Genomic DNA, 21,338 nt, shown 5'->3' with positions numbered 1-21,338 from the left:
AACTTCTACTATCTTAAACGATATATGAGAAACTTCTAACTGCTTTCTGGCACTATATTTTAAAAAATAAATCTCACTCTATTTGATAAACAAGCATATTTCAATGCTCCTATCAAGGCTGTGGTGTTAGAAACAGATTTGGTTTCTGAATTTTTCCCAGAGTTGAGGTCGGTTGCCCCTTGCTGGCTCCCACTGAGGGGATCTGCAGTGAGCTGGGAGACCCACTACCTGGAGGGATGGGTATGGTCCTTCTGGGGCCAAGACTTCTCTTTCTGATAAGAGAACTTCCTGGATATGCCGATGCTTTGTCATTAGTTCATTGACCCCTCATTGACTGCCATCACTAACTTGTCTGCAGAATGCACGTAAACGAAAGACAGAGAAGAGAAGGCTTTCCTCAACTAAAGGTTTTCTAAGCTTGAGTTGGCTTTTAAGTCACCTCACGCACTAACCCCCCTTGCTCTTGCAGTCTGGCAAGTTCTCCAGCGGTTCCCCGGCGCCCCCGAGCCAGCCACAAGGCCTGAGCTATGCCGAGGATGCTGCCGAGCACGAGAACATGAAGGCTGTGCTGAAAACCTCGTCCCCTGCCTTGGAGGACGCCACCCCCGTGCTGGGCGTCCGCACACGCAGCCGAGCAAGCCGAGGTAACGCCCTCTTCCAGGGTGGCCACCCCGTGGTGTCGGGTCCCGCCACGGGGTACAAATTACTGTGCCCGGGAAGTGGCCGCTCAGGGCCGTCCACTCCCCGGGGTTCTCCGTGCTGACGTCATCACACTTTCCTTCACTCACACCTTTGTGACCCACCTTCAGTAGCTTCATCTCAAAAACAAGCAACCCTTCCCAAAAGCACAACTTAATTCGAGCAAGAGGAATTAGTATTGTGAACGAATCCTCAGGGGTTAAAGCCCCTAGGCCAAATTGAGCCAGCCATTTATTCTTGTAAATAAGGTCTTATTGGAACACAGCCACCCTTCCTTCTGTGTGTGTGTTGTCTAGGTGCTTTTGCACTGTGGTGGCAGAGTTGAGGGGTTGCGACGGAGACTACAGGGACCATAGAGCCTAATGTTTTTATTCTCAGGTGGGGTACAGAATAAGTTTGATGACCCTTGGATTAAAACGCTATCCCTTTTTGCCTTTGAAATCCTTGGAGGCAGAGAGGAAACTAAAACTTCAAGATGGTAAAGATAGATAAGAGTTTCCATGTTTGTTTCATAACCTGGAAGGGATTTTTTTGTTTTTTTGTTTTTTGTGTTTTTGCAGTACGCGGGCCTCTCACTGATGTGGCCTCTCCCGTTGCGGAGCACAGGCTCCGGATGCGCAGGCCCGGCGGCCATGGCTCACGGGCCCGGGATCCCCCTGGACCGGGGCATGAACCCGTGTCCCCTGCATCGGCAGGCGGACTCCCAACCACTGCGCCACCAGGGAAGCCCATTTTTTTGTTTTAATTAAGAATTGAGATGCACTTTTCAAAAAAAAAAAAAAAGAGAGAGAATTGAGATGCACTTTGCGTCTGAGAATGTCTACCTGTATTTCCCTGGTCTAGTCTGATGCCACATGAACCTTCCTAAGTTTCCTCTCTGCCTGCAGGATCCAGCCCACGCGATTCATGCTGTTGTTTGAGGTTCCCTGGGGTCTGGTCCACTCCTGGCTCCCACAATTGGCTTTCACTCAGCCCCACATTGTGGGCAGTGCCCTACTCTGCACACCCTGTGTCTGCCTGAACCCTGCCATTGCTCATTCCGTCCCCACTCCTCTGCCTGTCCCCTCCTCACCTCCAGAATCCACCTCCTCCGCGTTCTCTGCCTTGCCACGTACTCCTGAGACCACAGTTTAGGTCTCAGGAACTTACAAACTTTATAACTAAAGAGGATGAACTCCTAGAGGACTAGCTTTGTCCTCTTGGTGTTTGCTTAGCACACAAGCTAGAAGAAACCGTGTATTTATTGCCCAAGTTGGAATGCTTTAATATGTAAAAAGGGTTCAAGTAGTAATTACAGTGGAAAAATAAGTAAAACTGTGCAGACTGGGTGAACTGCATCGTGGGTTACCTTACACGTCACAGAACCTCAGTAACAAATGAGTGTGTGCAGCACCCATCAGGCCCTTGCTAGGCTCCAGCGACCATCCAGGCTCACAAGATGTTAAAAAGGCAGCCAAGATCTAGAGGGCTGTGATCTGGAGAAAATCCTGAGAATACCCATCAGTGACTTCTATCTAGCTTTGCTGACTGCCCCCTTTTTCTTTTTTTAAATTTTAATTTTGCGGTTGTCAGCTATGTTAAGTATTTTAAAATGATGATAGGAATAATAACTTTAACATAAAAGAAAAAAACAAAAGCAGTTCCAGGTTTTCTTTGGCAGGAAGAGGGTCACGTGGTGTATATGGTTTCTTGTAGCTTCTTGTGAACCAAGGGCCACAAGCTGCTCTAGAGGAGGAGGGTTGAAGGGGCTTCCAGGCTGAGTTCTAGATCCATAAGGTTTACGCGGGATTCCCAAGTGGAGCTGCACTTCAGGCTATTTTATAAATGACCAAATGTTTTTCTTATTTCACGTGAGTACAGTGTCACTGAATCTAGTTCCTTCTCCTCTTCTTAACGTTGGACCTTTAACAGGGCTTTTACTCTGTGATATACAGCTTAGACTATGCCAGAAACAGGGCCGCCTCCACCCACCCTTCCCCAGTGTTCTCCTGCCTGAGACACAGATGATAAGTAGAAAAGTCACCCCTCCTACTACAATCTTGATTCCCAGACTATACCCCAAATACATGCAGGTATTATTATCACATCAAAGAATCACAGATTAGGTTCTCTGGGATTTGGTCTTTCCAAAACCTCTGACTTTTAGGTAGTTTTGGATGTGGAATTAGGGAAAGAAAATAAATTACGATTTGGCAACGCCAAGGCAGCCTTTTGGTGACCAACATCAGACAGACGCAGCTGTGACAAACCATGGTCCTGAGCACTTCGTGTGGGACATTCTGATTGTCTGGTTTTCTATGTGGAAAGAAAGGTGCCCTCTTCTTGGCCAGTGCTGTCTATAAAACGCCTCCATTTCTCAGAAAAACCAAGAAGTGACAGGAGAGAAAGAGTGTGTAAATAAGACAGAATATAAGAGGAGAGAAGAAAGTAGGGAAGGTCAGAAGATGAAGAAAATTATAGCATTAAATGCTGAGTAGTAGTGACTGTCAGTCTAGACAAAGTGTAAAACAAGGATAAAAATAAAATAAAGCACCTTTGCAGTGTTGGGGGTTATGGGGATGGGAATCACTGGTCTCCCAAAAGACCTAGGACAGCCCATGCATGAGTCTGTCTGTGCCTCAGCAGCTCTTGCAGGCTTTGTCTGCTAGGCTAACCATGGACACCAGGAGATCAAGGGCAGCATTAGTACCTGCGCCACAGTGACCTCAGCCATCAGGAGTCTTGAGCCACTGTACCTTGGTGGATGTAAGGGTAGTGCAATGAAAGCCACCTTGGGAGATGGAGTCCAGTATTTCTAATGGAACATAACATGCTGTGCTAATTTTAAAACAGAAAATAGAAAATGCTTCCCGACTGTAAAGGACGAAGAGAAAAAGATATTGCTGGGTTTGTACAATATGGGTTCCTTTTCACTAATTGATGAAAGAGATTAGAAAGGAAAGCTGTTCAGTTTCTCTGCACATGCAGAGACTTCCGTTTCTAGGTGACATGTCGTAGGGAGGAACAAGCCACCACTCCTGCTGCCATAACCAGAAACTTTAATAAAATAACAAAAGCTTTCTCTCAAAATCCATCAGGGAACTGTGAAAGGGAAGAGGACTAGACAAACTAGAATTCTAGGTGAGCTGAGAGCACCTCTCTAAGAGCATTTGCCAAGTCTGGGCACAGGCTGAGAATTAGACTTGCCATGCGCAGAGTGACTTTAATAGTAAAGAGAAGCCAGCAGGCCTTCTAGTAGTCACGTGAGCTGGCATAAGAGGTTGGAGCTAGAGGAGCTTCAAATGCAGACAGTTTACTCCATGAGACATTTGCTAAGTGCTGGGGCAGCATGGGGAGGGGGAGGCTGGGCCAGAAAGCCTTCAGGAAATCTTCCACAGTCTTGAAGTTTTGAGGAAACAAAGACAAGCTAGAGTAAGTGCCTTCAACAAATGCATACATATAGTTAAAGACAGAATATTTAAAGACAGAGGTGGACTGATACTCAGTGAAAACTGCTATCTGGCCCCAACCCTCCTCAGTCCTTCACTGTGTCTGCTTAACAGGAAAGGGTAAAGACTGGAGAAGAATTACACCGACTTCAGTCTCTGCATTCTTTTCTACACAAAGTCCAGTGCGTAGTCAAAATTATGAGCCAAGAGAACATAAAAACATGGCTGACAAGAAGAAAAGTAGAGCAGCAGATCTCCAGGTGATCCAGATGTTGAAATTTGCAGTCAAATTTAACCATTTATAAGTGTTCATGAAAATAAAGGAAAATAGAGACAAATTGATAAAAAGGTTGAAATTTATAAAACAGAATCAAATGGAAATTCTAGAACTGAAAAAAAGAAAGATCTGAAATGATTAATTGATATCATGGGTTTAACAGCAGACTGGTCCCAGCAAAAGAGGTTAGTGAATTCAAACAACACATGTTAATAGAAAATGTACAAACTGAAGCATGGTGAGAAAAAATAGAAAAAATGGAACAAAATGTAAGAGATATGTGGGACACAGTCAAATGGTCTAATGTGTCTGTAACTGGAGTACCAGAAGGAAAAGATGGGTAAGAAGAAAAATTAAAGAAACAATGGCTGAGAATTTCCCAAAGGCTCATGATAGATATCAACCCACATATTTAAAACACGTAACAAACCCAAGGAGAGTAAATGCAAAGAAAACCACATCTAGGCATACCATGGGCAAACTGCTAAAAACCAAAGATATAAATAAAATCTTTAAAACAGCCAGAGAGAAAAGAATGTACTTTCTAAGGAGCAACAGTAAGAATGATGACTCACGGTTGACAGAAGCTATGGAAGTCAGAAGAAAGTGGAATGGCATCTTTAAATTGCCAAAAAGAGAACTTTCTAACCTAGAAGTCTATACCCAGGGAAATTCTTTCAGAAACAAAGGTAAGCGTTTATTACATTAATATAATATCTATTTGGATATAATTATTTTCCTTTTAGACTATTTTTTTAAGTTAGATTTTTAAGGGAAAACATTAGTTACAGTGTTTTCTTTCAAACTACAGTTTACATATTTTCAAAAGTAAAGTTCAAATAAAGTGATATAGTCCTATCATGGTCTATAATGCTTTATCCCCTCCCCCATATCTCTATCTATATATATTTTAATATATTATATATAATAATTATATAGACATCTCAGTATATATAAATGCCTGGGTAACACTTGGGAGACCATGGGGAGCCAAATGGCCCCTTGGAGTCTGTAAGTTATGGGCAGTGTTCTCCTGTGGCTCTATGTGAGTGCAGAGGTTCCAGAAAGAGAAACATATACACGACCAAGAAGAATGGGCATAAATGGTAATCAGGCAGTGATGACAGTAACCAAGGGGAGAGGGGATAAGAAAGCAGAACCAAGAATGAGGTCATGAGAAAATGATGGCATCACAAAACTGAGTCTGACAGTCCTGGACAGATGGCAAGATATTCCTTGTAAGCATCTCCTGACCCATCACAGTGAAAGCAGATTCCCAGGAATGTATAAGATGAAAGTATAGGTAATTCTCATGGAAAGATCAGATGATGCCTTCATTTCTGGCTCACCAGGAGCAAATTATATTATATTATGACCAAAGACACTTGATTGAGCTTTGTGTGTTTTGGGAAGGGTAGCCTGGCATTTCAAAATGAGGCACAGAATTAAAAAATCAGTAGGTAAAAGGGAAAACAGGAAATTGCTGGGCAAAAAGCAATTGCCATATTGATGGCTCTGCTATGAGGAGGGCCGTGGTTCAGAGGCTGTGCAGAGCCCAAGTCTGAGAGCTGTGCCGCTATGAGGCCTCTTGCCTCCAACTTGAACACCTGGACCAGCCTGAGAATGCTGAAAAATTCAGCAATTTCAAATATTCGTTTCTGAGAAGAACATATTTTTAAAGGGTTTTATGATGCTTAAAAAGCTAGTCTTCTGATGGAAGCAAGTAGATCAAATTCCCTTGGGCATAAGCAGAAAAAGTAAAATGTCCTGACTTTGTATAGCCCAGTGTTGTAGGTATGCTCCCACTCATAACGCAAAACGATTTTTATAAATGACCACAACAAAAGCGTTGTCATCAGAAAACATTGTTGTTCTATGGCCACAGGTCTCAAATAGTGCAGTGGTCCAACACCAGAATCCTGGTACTCCTTTTGCAAAGTGTTTATTCAATTCAGTCATGTGAACTTTACTAGCAGAAATTATGACTAAATTATAGCATATTACATATTTGCAGTGAACTTTCAACCACAAACACATGTCTATAAAATGTGCAGTCTACTGAACCGTAATCAACTATTCCCAACTATTTCTCGTGATATCCAAACACCGAAAGTTTTGAAAAATTAGTATAGAAATATAGAATTCAAAATTCAAGATATATATTTACGAACATTTTTTTTCACCTGTGGTTTGAGAAAAGCTGACTGTTCTTCAGCTTTAGCTGGACCTTGGACAAGTTCAGGGTGCCTGTGTTTCATAAACATAAAAGTCTGAGAACACTCACCTGCAGGATTTTAAAGTTGTATGTCTGTTACAAACAGAAGTATAGGTAGAGGAAATTCACAATTTTGAGCACACTGTACATCTTTTTTCTTACAGAAGCGTATTTCCCATCTTAGAGAAGAGATTTCACAAGGAAGTTGATCAGTCACAAAGGCACAGTTTTTGATGAATTAAAATAGCATTCATTTCTGAGTGTTTAATATGACTTGGGAACCCATGTTTTTGTGGTATTTTCTTCTTGCTGGTCTAGGGGCAGATGCTTTTATACCAGACTTGGACTGTCTTAACATACAGCTATTTATAAACATATTTTTTCTGGTCAGGAAGCAGATGAATGTACCAAAGAAAATGTTATGTTAACTCCCTTTTCCTGGTAGAAGATGGCAATCCTGTTATGTTTTTTAAAGGCTAGTTAATCCAAAGATAAGCTATATGTTACAAAATCCATTGATTTTTATTTAACTGAATGAGAAGTTAGGGGTAATTGACATTTGCTAGGCACATACAACCACAGATGGGGAGCTGACTTAACAAATGTCTCTGGACATTTCTGGAAGCACTCTACTGGGTATCTGTGATGTACATAGCAGCACACGGCGTGGGAAGTCTGCCCTTCCATGACCACAGGACCTGGCAGGTGGAGGCACATCCAGGACAGTGAGAGATGACAACACAGCTGTGTGACAGGGTAGTATGACATAAGGGCCCCAGGTATGGATTCATGGGAGGTCAGAGTCTGGAGGGTGATGGTCACAGGTCACTGTGGTGCCCCTGCAGTGGGGATGGGGGAACACCCGTAGGTCCATCAGGAGGCTCAACACTGGCTCTGGCCTCTGCTGTGCTCTGTTGCTGACGAGCTTTGCTGCTGCAGGAGCAGTGCTGTGTTTTCCTTCTCTCTGAGTACCTCGTGCTCTCTGGTTGTTTAATTCTTCAGGATCTGCTAGTTCGTGGACTATGGGAATGGATGACTCGCCTAATGTCACGGATGATGCTGCTGATGAGATCATGGACCGCATCGTCAAGTCAGCCACCCAAGTGCCCAGTCAGCGAGTGGTGCCGCGGGAGAGGAAGCGCTCCCGGGCCAACCGGAAGTCTCGTAAGTGCCTTGGAGTTAGGATGTGGGACTCTGCCTGCAGGGACCAGCCCTCCAGTTCTGTATGACCCAGGAAGGGCAGGGACTCAGAGGTGGGCTCTGGTGAATTGTCAGTGGTGCCTGGAGGGCCCACCTGTGCCCATCGACAAAAGATTTCGTGCTGGACAGTCAGTCAGCATTGGCCACTGGGGAGGAGGGGTGCTCTAGGCACCTGTCCAGGGTATTTGCTATTTCTGGTCAGGCCTCCCCCAATTCACACTTTGTCCCCAGGAAGGTGTGAAAGGCCCTTAGATGGCGCTGGTGTGCAGGGGTGGGCACAGTGGGACCCGTTGCCAAGCACTGCCCTGGATGCTTTGCTGAGGCCATATTATTGCCCCTCACCCAGCATCAGGGGCTACTTTCTGGGCTGGAGACTATTCCCCCAGGGGTTCACCGCTGCCCATGAACATGCTGAAGGTGAAACCAGGGGTGGCAAGCGATTTTTGGTCCTTAGGATGCTGAAAATTGTTCATGTTAGCCTAGGTTGACCAGTTGTTTTTTTTTTCCCTACCAAACAGAGGATTCAACTAAATCAAAGCAACTTATTTGCCCATGTAGTCTCAGCCTGTTACCTGCCCCTATCCGCCGAATGACGGGTGTGGAGTTGCCTCTGTGGGCGCCATGGTGACGCTCACAGGGATGGCTCACTGTAGAGAAGCAGGGTTCTCTGAACCTTTGACATCTGCCTTCATGGCCGTGGCCCTAGTGTGTTTCAGAAGAGAGCTCAGCCCCCAAGCTTTGGCCTGGTGCTGGTCACTCAAGGTCAATCCCTAGGACAGGGATTTATGTTGTTTTGTAAAAAGGAAGTCTGGCTGCCTCCTCATTTCCTGGCTCCCAAAAGTGAAAGGAGGGAGAGTGGCTGTCCGGAGGCAGGAGTTCAGTAAGAACTCAAACTCAGAGCCCCCCGGGCGGTGCCACCTTTGAGATTCATACGAGAGGTGACTGAGTTTGGGGCTGCATACTTCGGACCCCTTGGTTCTGTTTGACCCGTTGACATGCTTGTTTCCAGGGTAAAGAACACTAAACCAAATTGCTGCAGACTCTCGGACCCTGCTCCTTTTATATCATTGGCTTTAGATTGTGACAGGAATTTTCCCCCAGAAAAGAAAGTATCACTTGACACCTCCACCAGGGAGAAGCAGAGCTTCTCAAACCACGGAACTTGGGGGCTGGGGGATGTGATTCTCATTCAGTGAGAGAGTGTTTTCACCACAGTCCTAGATGAGGTCCATCCTGCTGGTACACACTTTGAGTAACTTCTTGAACTGTGGCTCTCAACCATGGCTGCACATTAGAACTTTCTACAGAGCTTTAAAAATTCCAGGTGTCTGGGCTGTACCCAAGCTGACCACCTGAAAACCTCTGCGGTTGGGCCCTGCCCAGGTCCCTTGGGTGATTAGTGGCCTTAGGAGAAGGAATCTTGTTCCACTCTGTGCGCCCCCTGCCACATTCCCTCTGTTTTTTAAATGGAAAACTATCATTCAGGGGCACTGGCTTTTTACATCTTCAGGAATATGTTTGTGGGCTCCAACATCAATATCTAAGACCTTTACATTTATTTTTTCCAACATTTCACTATTTCCTGGTGCTGCTGTGAATTCTTTGCCATTCTCTTGGTGCTCCCATGTAAGAACTTGGCTAGGGACTTGCTACTTAAAGTTGTTCCTCAGACAGTATGGGCACCTCTTGGAGGCTGGCTAGAAATGCCTGTTCGTGGGGACCCCTCCAGGGCAACTGATTCAGAATCTGCATTTAACAAGATCCCCAGGGGACCCTATGCACGATAACGTGGAGGGGGTCAATGGGGTATGAGGCCAGGACTGGAATTGCAGGGTCCCCAGGTGTGCACATCTTGGGGGGCAAACTCATCTCCAAAGGGGTGAGGCCGACCCACACTCCCTCCACACTGCATGCTCCAGGCCAGGCCAGCACTTGCCTTTTTGCCTGTCTGAAGCGTGTGAAATAGTATTCCTTATGGTTTTAACTTACTTTTCCCTGCTAGTGTACTAGGAAGGTCGAGCCTCTCGTGATTTGCATCTCTTCTTTTATGTATGGCTTGTCCATACCATTTGCCTGTTTTTCTCTTGCTCTTTTTCACGAACAGAAATCCTTCTTAAATAGTTTTGTTTTTTTTTTTTTTTTTTTGCGGTATGCGGGCCTCTCACTGTTGTGGCCTCTCCGGTTGCGGAGCACAGGCTCCGGACGCGCAGGCCTGGCGGCCATGGCTCACGGGCTTAGTTGCTCCGCGGCATGTGGGATCTTCCCGGACCAGGGCACGAACCCATGTCTCCTGCATCGGCAGGCGGATTCTCAACCACTGCGCCACCAGGGAAGCCCTTAAATAGTTTTTTTAAATGAAACTTATGAGAGGCTTTTTGAGGTGTCTTAAGTAGATTATCTTCAGTATTTGCCCTTTATTGCCCTCCTCTTATTTACTTCAATAAACCAGTAAGCAGGGCTTCCCTGGTGGCGCAGTGGTTGAGAATCCGCCTGCCGATGCAGGGGACACGGGTTCGTGCCCCGGTCCGGGAAGATCCCACATGCCGCGGAGCGGCTGGGCCCGTGAGCCATGGCCGCTGAGCCTGCGCGTCCGGAGCCTGTGCTCTGCAATGGGAGAGGCCACAACAGTGAGAGGCCCGCGTACCACAAAAAAAAAAAAAAAAAAAAAAACACAAAAAACCAGTAAGCAAATGGCAGAAATTTTGCGCCAGTTAACTCCTGGGCTTCCTGCAGTGGGCAACCTTAGTGCAAGAGTCTCCACTGGGAGGAGCTGGAAAAAGCGTGTGGGGAATCAGACCATGGGAGAGGAGTTGAGAAAGGATGCAAGGATGCCAGGTCAGGGAGTGCCCTCCAGAAGGTGGGCAGGGTTGGGTCAGGGACCTCAGAAAAGAAGATTGCCTGAGAGGGGCCTGGCCCAGGGTATGTACTCCTCCTATAGGTTACATGTCTGTGTTGGCAAAGAGTGTTGGCCCTGCCCTCTGGTCTAGAGAGAAGCAGATTTTTAGAGAGACACATAATGTCACTGGGAACAATAACACAGTCATAATTAGTTTTCCTCTTCAATCTGGCCAGAGAGATATTTTGCCTGTTTTTGTGGTTGACATAAAATAATTTCCTGTGGTATCGTTTCCATTCCAATCTTATGCAAAACAGCCCTATATTCTTTTTATTTAGCCCAATACATTTTGTCCTGTGATGCAGTTACTACAACAAATACAGCACTGCATGTATGTAAATGTTTATCTGTAGCAGGTTTAATTAATTAGTAATGGCACCATCCACAGAAATCTAAGATGGGGGAAGTTACTTTGATTTCTGTTATAAAGGGATGTAAACGCTAGCTTTTCATAAGAAGTTAAAGGAATGAGAAAAAACCAGTTTGCAAAATCGATGTGAAGTGTTGGGCTGGGGCCTCACCCTGAAACGATGCTGCATTTGATTTGATTGTGTAATGGTGGCCATGTGGCAAGTGGATAAATGAATAACCAGCATATTTGGGCTATACCTCATTTGGCTAAAGACAATAATAGTCCAGCTATTGTAGGAAACCAAACAGAATCCAGCCCATAACCTAGAAATTTATGACCTGCAGGCCCCTCAAGAATCCTCTGAGATACTTAAACATCTGCTTTCATGTTTGATGCTGGTGGCTAGGCCTACATCCACCAAATGTCCTGCTTAAAGCCTGAAATATGCAGCCAGTTGGGACTCACCGAGGGCACCATAATGAATTTGCAGGTTCCCAGGCTCTGCCCCTTCTGTTGTTTTCCCAGCTGGTGCCATCGGTGTCTCATTAAGTTAAATGTTTCGAATTGTCCAGTTGATTTCTAGCCTGTGAAATGTCAACACAGTGCACCTCATATGCTTCCCCAGATTCTAGCCACGGCTCTCGAATCAGCTGGTGGAGATGGCCAAGGAGAACGTTCTCTAAGCTCTTTGTTTTCTTCTTATTTTGGTTTCTCTTTTCGTTATACTGGGGCAAGTCCTTTGTCCTGGGACTACTTGTTCTCTTAGGCCTCCTGGATGTTGGGCTTCCCTAGAAAACCCTGAAGTTGATGGGCATCTGAGATCTCCTTCCCACTGTGATTCTACCGGACGGGCCTGGGGCCTGGGGAAGAAAAGGGCCCCTTGTGTTCTTTTCTGTGGGACCCAACTTCGGAAGAGGGTCTCTGCCCGGCTGTCTGTCTGCATGTAGCCATTACCCTGGACTATCACAGAGCAGAGCAGGGATTAGGGACTCACAGTTGGCCTTTTCCTCTTTCCTGCTGAGAGAGGCTGGATGTCCCCTCTCCTGTTGAGTTTCTCTTCAAGGGGAGTCTGGGCCCCACCTGTGACGTGACCGTGGAGTTTTGGACTCAGGGCTATATTTCTTTAAAAATGCAATCACTTGGATGTGACCTACAAATAATCTAACGGTGTCTTAGGAACATAAGGTTGGTCACCCTTACAAGAACAGGTTCTCAATGGGAAGGGCCAGAAGTCTGATTCTAGGGGCTGCTAGGAAAGGAACACTGAGCTCTGACTTGACTTCACGCTCTCACTCTCACCCCATCTCTTATGAGACTTCAACATTCCTCTTGAAGGGCATGTGACATATTCACATTGATTTGATATAACTAAAATCTTCTTTTACAGAATATTGAGGGGTGTTGCCATGCTATCTGTTAAGTAGGATTCCGTGGAGAAGGAGAATGAATGAATCTGAAAAAAAATATTGAATCTGTTTTAGGGAAAATGGGAGATATGCCTCACGAAATACTAGATTGAGCCCTGGAACTGATCAGCACTCAGCTTAGTTTAGTTGTCTCTAATTTTCCAAAGTGGTATGAAAATGTTCAGGAATTTTTCCACTAATCCCATTAAGAAAAATTTCCCTGCATGTTATTTACATAGTTCTTCCCTACTTAACAATTTTATATTCTTTTATAGGGACAATGGAATGGGCCAGAGACTTTAAAACGGATGCTCTTAGAATACAGTAAAATAAGATGTTAGTGGAAAGGACCAAAGTTTCTCAATCAAATTTTTGTCTTCTCAACATCATTACTATTTACTCAGCACCTAATTATTCTTCGAGCTCATTAAAGCTGGACTGATTCCTCCTCTAAAGACAGCTAAGGGCAGCCACCCATGTGTACAGGACACATGACAGGAAGATAAATAGAATAAGTCCAAGAGAGAATCAAAATCTTTTCCCTAGACCCAGGTGGAGAGTCACTGCCTTTTAGAGGGCCAACATAAGGGTTTGTGCCTCTGGGGAGAAGTGCCACCCTCATCAGCGCCCACTCCAGGCTTCGTGGGTAGAGTGACCAGAAAGGGGATGGAGCTGACAGTGCCTCTAAGATTCACTGGGGCTGACTTTAAACCTATGGTGGGTGTCAAGCCCTGGTCACTAGAAAAGGAAGATGGGGAAGTAAGGAAGGCATTTGCAGCCTGGCTCTGCATTGGGAAGGTCTTGGAGGCAGGGCTGGGTGGACACAGGAAAGGGACTGTGAAGGGGTTTGATGGCGGTGGGCTGGGAGGCATAATTAGAGTCTGTGGATGGGGGAGAGACATGAGGCCCGAATCAGAGCAGGTGCTATCAGAACAGACTCCAAGTCACCTGGAGGCAGGTCCTAAACAAGGGTGTACGGGCCTTGTACCCAAGCCCAAGGGGGTGGAAGCAGCCCCCTGCTCTAGAGCAGGGTCAGACTGGTAGCCAGGACTCTGATGCGGAAAGAAGCTTAGGTAGAAGCCTTGGGGTTAGACAGGTGGTGCAGTAAGAGCTTGGAAGGGTCTCACTGCCCTGAATGGCTCTCTGGTTGTTGTATTTTCGGACAAATCTCCCTTCCAAATTGGGAACTAGCACTTTGACAAAGGAGGCTGGCTGTGTGTCCTCCACTGTGTCTGTCTGTATGCCAGGCACCCTTTTGCCCCAGAGTTGAAGTTCAAGAAGAGGGAGAATCAGTAAGCAAGAGGAATCTGAGAATTTGTCTGTCCTGCCTAAGAGCAAAGTAGAGGGTTCTAGGAAGGGTGCTTTGGAAAGTGTCAAAGTGTACCTTACTGGCAGGGAGTTACAGTAGTTCATTGCCCTTGCTGCCAAGTTCAGATGGAATCCAGTTCCATGCTTGGGAGTTTGCACAGTCATACAACCAAGGAGACTGTTCCCGTATAAATGGCTTGTCCTCACTGAGCCTCAGTCTTCTTCGATACAATGAGGGCGATCGTGCCAGCCTCCCGGGATGGTTGTGAGGGTTCAGCGGGGCACCTATGACGGGTTCTCAGCACCCTCCTTCCCTTCACACTGCTGTCCAAGGGTCCCAAACATGGTAGGAATGTGAAGCTGCCTGCAAGTGTTTAGGAGCTGCCAGGGAAGTCACCCACGAACCTGTGCACAGAAACCGCACCTGCCCCCTTATCACTTTGCTACCATCACCCACCTGGCTCCTTGTCCACCTCACTTGGCCTGCTGAGACCAATCTTCCCTTCTCTTTTTACCCCCAGGACACTGGTGCAATGGCTTGCCCCTGTGCACGGAAGCCTAGATTGTTAGCATTGTATGTGTCTAGTATTGTTGTGACATCCCAGTAAGCACTAAAGAGCTAGATAGACTTCATCTGGAGAAGGGGAAGGCAGTTCTGTCCCGCCCAGGACTTGCAATAATGCTGAGAACTCTGAGCTCAGAAAGCAATGGAGAGAACTGTTTCATTTCTTTCCACGCAGGCCAGATTCCATCCCCTCCCCATCCTCCCCAACAACGTGACTCATAAGAAGCAGTCTGCGTTTGCATTCCAACCGATTGCTTTCTGTTCAGTGCTTACCTAGGAACCAAAGAGATTATTGAGGAGCACTGGATGTGAACGTAGCCACAGATGTAGGAGGGAAGTGGGGTAGGGGCACTGCGCAGCCAAGACCGTGGCCAGACCGGTGGCTGTAGAAAGCGCCTGATAACCGTAAGTATTGCTGAGAGCCATGTCAGCGTGAGTGAACATAGTTCCGGGTTAGGCAGAACTCGTAGACTTCAGCCCTATCACCACAAAGGCCGTTGCCTTCATGAGGGGCCTCCTTTCCCCGCATCTCACTCAGATGGCAATGTTCTAAGTCAGGGATCTGAATCTCCTGGCGAGGTTAGAATGCACTGTCGGGGCCTCTCCCAGAGACCTTGGTTCTTTGTGCTCAGGCTGAGTCTATGAAGTTGAGTTTAAATCAACCAGGTCTGGGAACCTTGGCTTCTTGTCATTGTTATTCCACGTTTTATTTTTTTAGCTTTTGATTTTGAAAGAATTTTAGACTTAACAAAAAAGTCACAAAAATAGCAGAGAGTTGCCTTACATCCTTCACCCAGCTTCCCGTCATGTTAACACCCTGCACACTGTAGGACAATGCATCAAAAAATTAACTCAGCTGCAGGCTTGACTCAGATTTCAGCATTTTCCCCCTAATGCCCTCTTTCTGTTCCATGATCCCACCCAGGGCCCCACGTTGCATTATCGTCACGTCTCCTTAGTCTCCTCTGATCTGTGGAAGACATTTCATGACCTTGACACTTTTGAAAAGTACCAGTCAGTTGGTTATTTTGTAGAATGCTGTCAATTTGGGAAACCTCTTCTTTTAATGGATGGGACTTTATGACGGAGGGTGGAAGTAAGAAAAATAACCCAAATGGTTAAATAATTGACGTTGACCAAAAAAACAAAAAAACCCCAAACCCATGAAAATCCCACAGAATATCTAACATCGAATCACTAAGAATGATACACCTTAAAATGATTCCCAGTATTTAAGTCCAAAGAGGCAGGCCTGGGCCTGCCATTTTTCTCCAGTCGCAAACAGGTCCCTCCAGGAACAAGGGCTGCACAAATGGACAGGCAGCATTTGAATACCAGTGGGGCCAGTTACCTCCCAACCCCAAGAAACACACATGTAAGATACCTTCAAGTTCTGATATGAGCCCCTGTCATCCTAGACACAGCGCTCTTAGTATACTCGATAGAACAATTTTTAGGACCTTTGGGATTACAAACAAAACAAAACAAAACACACACACACAACTTATTTCCAAATTGCTTGACATTATGTGAAAAAACTGAAAAAAAAAAAAAAAAATCTGTCAGTGATCCAAAGGTGAAAGAGCACACATGTGGATTTCCGTCACATGGAAGTAAAACTCGGTCCATTTGCCATCAACATGAAAGACTGTCAGAACCTGTGTTGCCAGGCGCGTCGGGGCGCAGTTGTTTCCAGGGCAGGCTCTGATTCAAACGTCCTGGCCCAAATCCTTCTTTTCCCCTTACTGTGTACACGGGGGCCAGAGACTCGATCTCTCTATGCCGCTGCTGCTTGTTCCCTGGGGAGATGATCACAGTCCCCATCTCATAGGGTTTCCACAAATATGGGGTGAAGTAATCCATGCTAGTGCTCAGGAAATGGCAGCCACCGCTGCCGTTATTCTCAGATTCACATCAGCAAAGAGTTGCCTGGGAGCACTTTGTAGGATCAAAACATTTTTTTCAATTCAAGGGAGGGGGTAAAGTAAGAGAAAACGAACTTAAGATTTTTCCGTGAACCCCAGACCCCCCTGTGCTGCATGTTGACAGCAGAGGCACCTCTGTGTCAGACCCCGCTGCTGACATCGTGAGAGCTGTCCCAAGCGCCTGGGGCATCAAGTGGCTGCTGGTGCCAGCAAAGTGACCCATGCCGTCTATGGAAGGAGTGTGAGGCAGACAGGGATAAACATTTCCAGGGCCTGTTCTCTGTTAAGCAGCTGCAGGGAGGGGAGGCTGTCACATGTGACAGGCTGGCGAGCAGCTCTGCTGCAGCCAGGGCATTCAAGTGGGAAGCAGGAAGGGGGAGCAGTGGAGAGGGGCCCAGACGTTATCTTATCTTATCAGATGTCAGCCAGCCCTCCCCCCTGCACACACCCCCCCCCCCACCCCGCCTGCCAGCATTTGAGAAGTGCTAGTTGAGAATGCCCTATTTGATGGAAGGCTTGTTTCTGTTGTGCAAGTTCCATATCCTGCCAGCTCCTGTGTGTTGGTCCTCTCATTCTCATATGTCCTCAACCCTTTTTTGCTTTCTGGAAACTTTCTGCGTGAGAGCCAACTTCTGGGCAGACAGGGTCTGCTGCCCTGCGCCCTCCCCCTCACTCCGTGTTCCTGTCAGCTCCCGGCCTCCTGGGTGGGACACTTGGCTCAAGGTGGAGGCTCACGCAACTTACGTCTGTTGAATGAATGAGTTAACTGACGAGCAGGTAGATGGACAGACAGACACCATAAGAGGCCCTTTCCATGCAGGACTTGAATCAGGGTACAAAGCTGATTTCAACTGATTACCTTCATTTCACACCTTCTTTCAAGGGTCTTTAACAAAGGAAGGGTTCAAATTCTGAAGGTCCTTTTCCGGGTTAACGTATTTCTGGGAGAATTTATCTGAATTGTCATGAAGGCCCATAGAAAGCGGGACTCCATAAATGGGGCCAGTTTTTCTATGAATACCTGCCTTTTGGGGACACACCTGGCAAGCAAAGGGACCTTCCCTTATACTGGCTTTTCCCCACAGCAGAGAAAAGCCCAGGCTGGAGGGGGCAGGAAGGTCCTCAGGGGTCTCGTGCATCAAAGCTGCGCGTAGACCGTGAGGCTGAGGGCAGCAAGGCTGGTGCAGCACCATTAAGCTTTGCTCTGTTCTCTGAGCTGGTCCCAGATAGGTTGGCCCGATGCCCATATCTATTAGCAGATTATTGCCTGTTCCGTGAGGTGCCAGGGTCCTTACTCAAGTATTTACATGAACTGAACCCTATAGTTCTAGGCTAAAGCAAACATGTGAACAGAACTGTAAGAGGCATCTTTCAATGCCACCAGTTTGTGGAGTCTTCTGTGGTCATTCGGCCAAGTGTGTATACCTGAAGGCACAAAGCTGTGCTTCCTAGCCCATGCCACCTCCTGCTGCTAAGGAAACGTAAGGTGCCCTCCTAGTGCAGCATGGACTTATTCAGGCAGAATTTTGTATCTTGGATAAGAGGTCTCAGCAGTCCTTGTCAAGGATGAGAAATATGTCATCTTGTTTTCTGCCATTAAAATTATTATCTTTCTTTAACAAACACTTGAAGGAGTGTTTAAAGAACATAAAGGGTATTAACAAACAAGTATTTTTATTGCTGCCCCATAGAACAAATTCCATTACTCAGTTAAATGCAATCTGCCTCCAGCCAAGGCTCTGGAGCCAAACATTTTGTTTGGATGAGTTAAATACTCAGTCTGGAGCCCAAGGGGTCCGGGGTTGCGGGAGGGTTAGCCAGTGTAGGAGCAGCTGCAGACGAGTGGCTCTAGGGCCCTGAGCTGGGCTTGAAAATACAGCAGCGTGCGGTGGCATGATCTGAGGGTACCCCTCACCACAGAGCTTTGTGCGTCTATAAACCCATGCTTAATGTCTGTGAATCTTCCCTAAGTGTGTCCATTCTTCGAGTTAAAGTGCTGAGCGCACAATAGGTTCTCCATGAAGTATTTGTTGACTGACGGACTGATGGATTGGGTGTTGGCTCCTGTTCAGAGTGCTGATTCCTGGGAGAGAAGAAAGTATTTATTAGTAGATATTAGCCGCTGTTTGTTCTACCAGAGGCCTAGCTCTTTCAGATTCTTTGTCCATGGGCTAAGTGGGCTTTTGCCCAGGGGAGGCATCGATTTGGGTGTTGCTGCAGACACATAAGGTGGGACCCTCACCTCTGGGGAGGCCTCAGAGGACACAGGCCCCCTTGTCATAGAGGGTGCATGGGGAATTAGGTCTGGCAAGGAAGGTGGGAAAACACTAAGGGTGAGCTTTACTTTCTCCACATTCTGATCAAGGGCCTTACCTGAGGATCTCAGGGACTCCAGCTGACTGAGGATTTACAGTAGATGGTAGATCTGTAACACATCTCTTCCGAAAATAGAATGCCCAGAACTCTGTATGACTTCCATACAGAGTAGGCCAAATACAATTTATCAGCTAAGGAAAATGTAAATAGGAACCTTTCAAATGAAAGGACCAGTCTTGGAAGGGGCAGCTGCCTCTTCATGCAGCCTTATTCAGCCTTTATTTTGACATCGAAATTGATCAGCACTAAACAATGGAAAACCCATAATGTCAGGCTAAACATAAGCCAATTCTAAGTCAGTTAAATATGAGTGTGCCTCTAGCTGCCAGTTGTAAACCTCAGGGCAGGGAGGTCACGGGTCCTTCTTGAGCCTTGTGTGTTTCACAGAGAACATCCACCAAATCCACTCAGAAGTTTGGCAGTTTGCTCCTTGGCATCCAGTCTACAAGGAGTCACTGGTTATTCCCTGTAGAGGCCCTTTGATGAGTTGAGACTAAGACCCTGATGCTCGTTGAGAACTCATCCTGACAGTTACCCCTGGTGCCGGGTTCCGTTAATGCCTTGCTGTGGGGCCTCTACAGAGGTATGTCCCTGCAGATTTGCGGGATTATTTTACCTAATTTGCATCACTGGAATTTGCATTTTCCTATGCTCAGTAATTCCTTTTCCAGCTCTGATCTGCTCCTTATGCTGGGAAAGGCTGAGCTCTCAACATGCCACCTGCATTTTGTAGTTTGCACCATTTCTCAGACACCTCATGAGGATGGGCCTCTCCTGCCCCCCTCCCCTCTTACGAGGTCCCCTATCTGCCTGACTTTCCAGGTCAGTGCCTGTGTCATCTTCAGGTCAGTCCCTGGCAGCCCCTAGATTTTCCCTGCCCTGGCGGCCAGCCAGCCAGGGCACTTCAGCAGGAGTAGGACGGGGCCAAGTGTCCGTGAGTCCTGTGACTCCTCTGGGAGTGCTCGGGGCAAGGAGGCCTGTGGCCTGACTGCCACATGCCTGGTTGCTAACACCGCCTTCTCTTCTCGTCCTTTCGCCTCTGGTCTGCTGGCGCCACTGCAGTGCGGAGGACCCTGAAGAGCGGCCTGACTCCGGAAGAAGCCAGGGCCCTGGGCCTGGTGGGCACCTCAGAGCTGCAGCTGTGACCCCCTGGTGCCCTAAGGTGTGTGCCCATGCAGAGTGCAAGCTCCTGCTGGAAGGAACCCCTCCGGTGGGAGGTGAGGAGACTCTGACACCCAAAGGTTCTGAAAGGGGTACCCATGCCTAGGTGTCACTGAGTGACTTGCGTAGCCCGCTGTGCACTGACATGGATCTTGGGGTCCCCTTCACAGACTTTCTTCATCATGTCAGCTGTGTTTCTCTTGTTTCCTTGACACCTGGCTTAGTAGTTCCAAAGTGTGACACCTTTTCTGTGCAAGGAACAGCCCTTTTAAGGAGCAAATCACTTCCGTCACAGTTACTATGGTCATGAGGCGCAGTTTGATTAGGTTCACAGACTGGGTCTCTCCATAACACCAAAATATCCAGATGTAAACTCCAAAATTGTACACAAAAGAAAGCACAGATTGTTTACCAGTTGTGGATTTTAGATGTACTAAATGTTTATACAAATTCAGAAATGTACACCATGTTTCAAATACTAAATAAATAGAGTTTAATGCCATAACCGGAAATTTTCATTCTCCTGGTGCAGGATTTTAAACAGCTCCATAGGCTTGCCTCCTTCTGAATCAGCAAAACCTTTTCTTGGGTTCATCAGAAGGACCCTGGCTCAGAATGGCTTCCAGGCCCTTTGGGTTTCCTTTTTTGTTGTTGTTAATTGAGTGAGAAGCACTGACATGTGTGCTCTGTGTAACTCCAGATTAATTAGGCATCAATCTTTGTGGCAGTACAAGTTAGCAATGACCTCATGTGTATCGCCTTACCCATGTGCTTTGTTTTTGCTCCTTTGTGATGTAGAAACAAAACTTAGAGTAGCATTTTAAAAATCTGAACTATTCTGCAACTCATTCACTTGCTTGTTATGTAAAAATTCATTTTCTCAAAAAAATTTACTAAGTCACCAAAACAAAATGAAAATTTAAAGCTTCGCCTGCAGAGAACTTCAGAAGTGTTGTCCTTGGTACTCAAGTGCAGGTCTTCAGCAGCTCAGGTGTCCAGAGGGGAAGGCGCTGTGAGGAGCTCTCAGCAACCGCAGAGCCACGCTGAGGGGCCTGATGCCCAGAGGGTGACCAAGCCCTCCACAGAGACGCTCAGCCCAGGGTCACATGGCTCCCTGTGAAAAAACTCTGCCTCTGAAAATAGGGAAGGGTCAACAATTGCAGCAGGTAGTCAATGGGGGCGGTGCCAAAAGATCGTCAGGTCACCAATTCTATCTGTGCCTTTTTTTAAAAAAATAATTTTTTGGTTGCGTTGCTGTGTGCGGGCTTTCTCTAGTTGCAGCGAGTGGGGGCTGCTATTCGTTGCGGTGCGCGGGCTTCTCATTGTGGTGGCTTCTCTTGCTGTGGAGCACGGGCTCAAGGCATGCGGACTTCAGTAGTTGTGGCACTCAGGCTCAGTAGTTGTGGCTTGTGGGCTCCAGAGCGCAGTCTCAGTAGTGGTGGCGCACAGGCTTAGTTGCTCCGTGGCATGTGGGATGTTCCCGGACCAGGGCTCGAACCCGTATGCCCTGCATTGGCAGGCGGATTCTTA

The 21,338-nt window shown here is 46.7% G+C and overlaps 1 protein-coding gene across 7 annotated transcripts in view; it reads left to right on the top strand.

The window, feature by feature from the left end:
* FHOD3 (formin homology 2 domain containing 3) overlaps positions 1 to 20,313 on the top strand; it is a 507,955-nt gene extending 487,642 nt beyond the window's left edge. For all 7 annotated transcript variants that reach the window (XM_059041316.2, XM_067016011.1, XM_067016010.1 and 4 more), the window contains 3 exons: positions 470 to 644; positions 7,622 to 7,783; positions 19,710 to 20,313. In XM_059041316.2, the coding sequence (XP_058897299.1) occupies positions 470 to 644; positions 7,622 to 7,783; positions 19,710 to 19,792 (420 nt within the window). In that variant the 3' untranslated portion in view covers positions 19,793 to 20,313. The remainder of the gene's footprint in view (positions 1 to 469; positions 645 to 7,621; positions 7,784 to 19,709) is intronic.
* Positions 20,314 to 21,338: the final 1,025 nt, after the last annotated feature.

Source organism: Kogia breviceps, chromosome 15 (assembly GCF_026419965.1).
Source record: "Kogia breviceps isolate mKogBre1 chromosome 15, mKogBre1 haplotype 1, whole genome shotgun sequence".
Classification (NCBI taxonomy): Eukaryota; Metazoa; Chordata; class Mammalia; order Artiodactyla; family Physeteridae; genus Kogia; species Kogia breviceps.
This window is presented reverse-complemented; position numbering and strand designations above follow the sequence as displayed.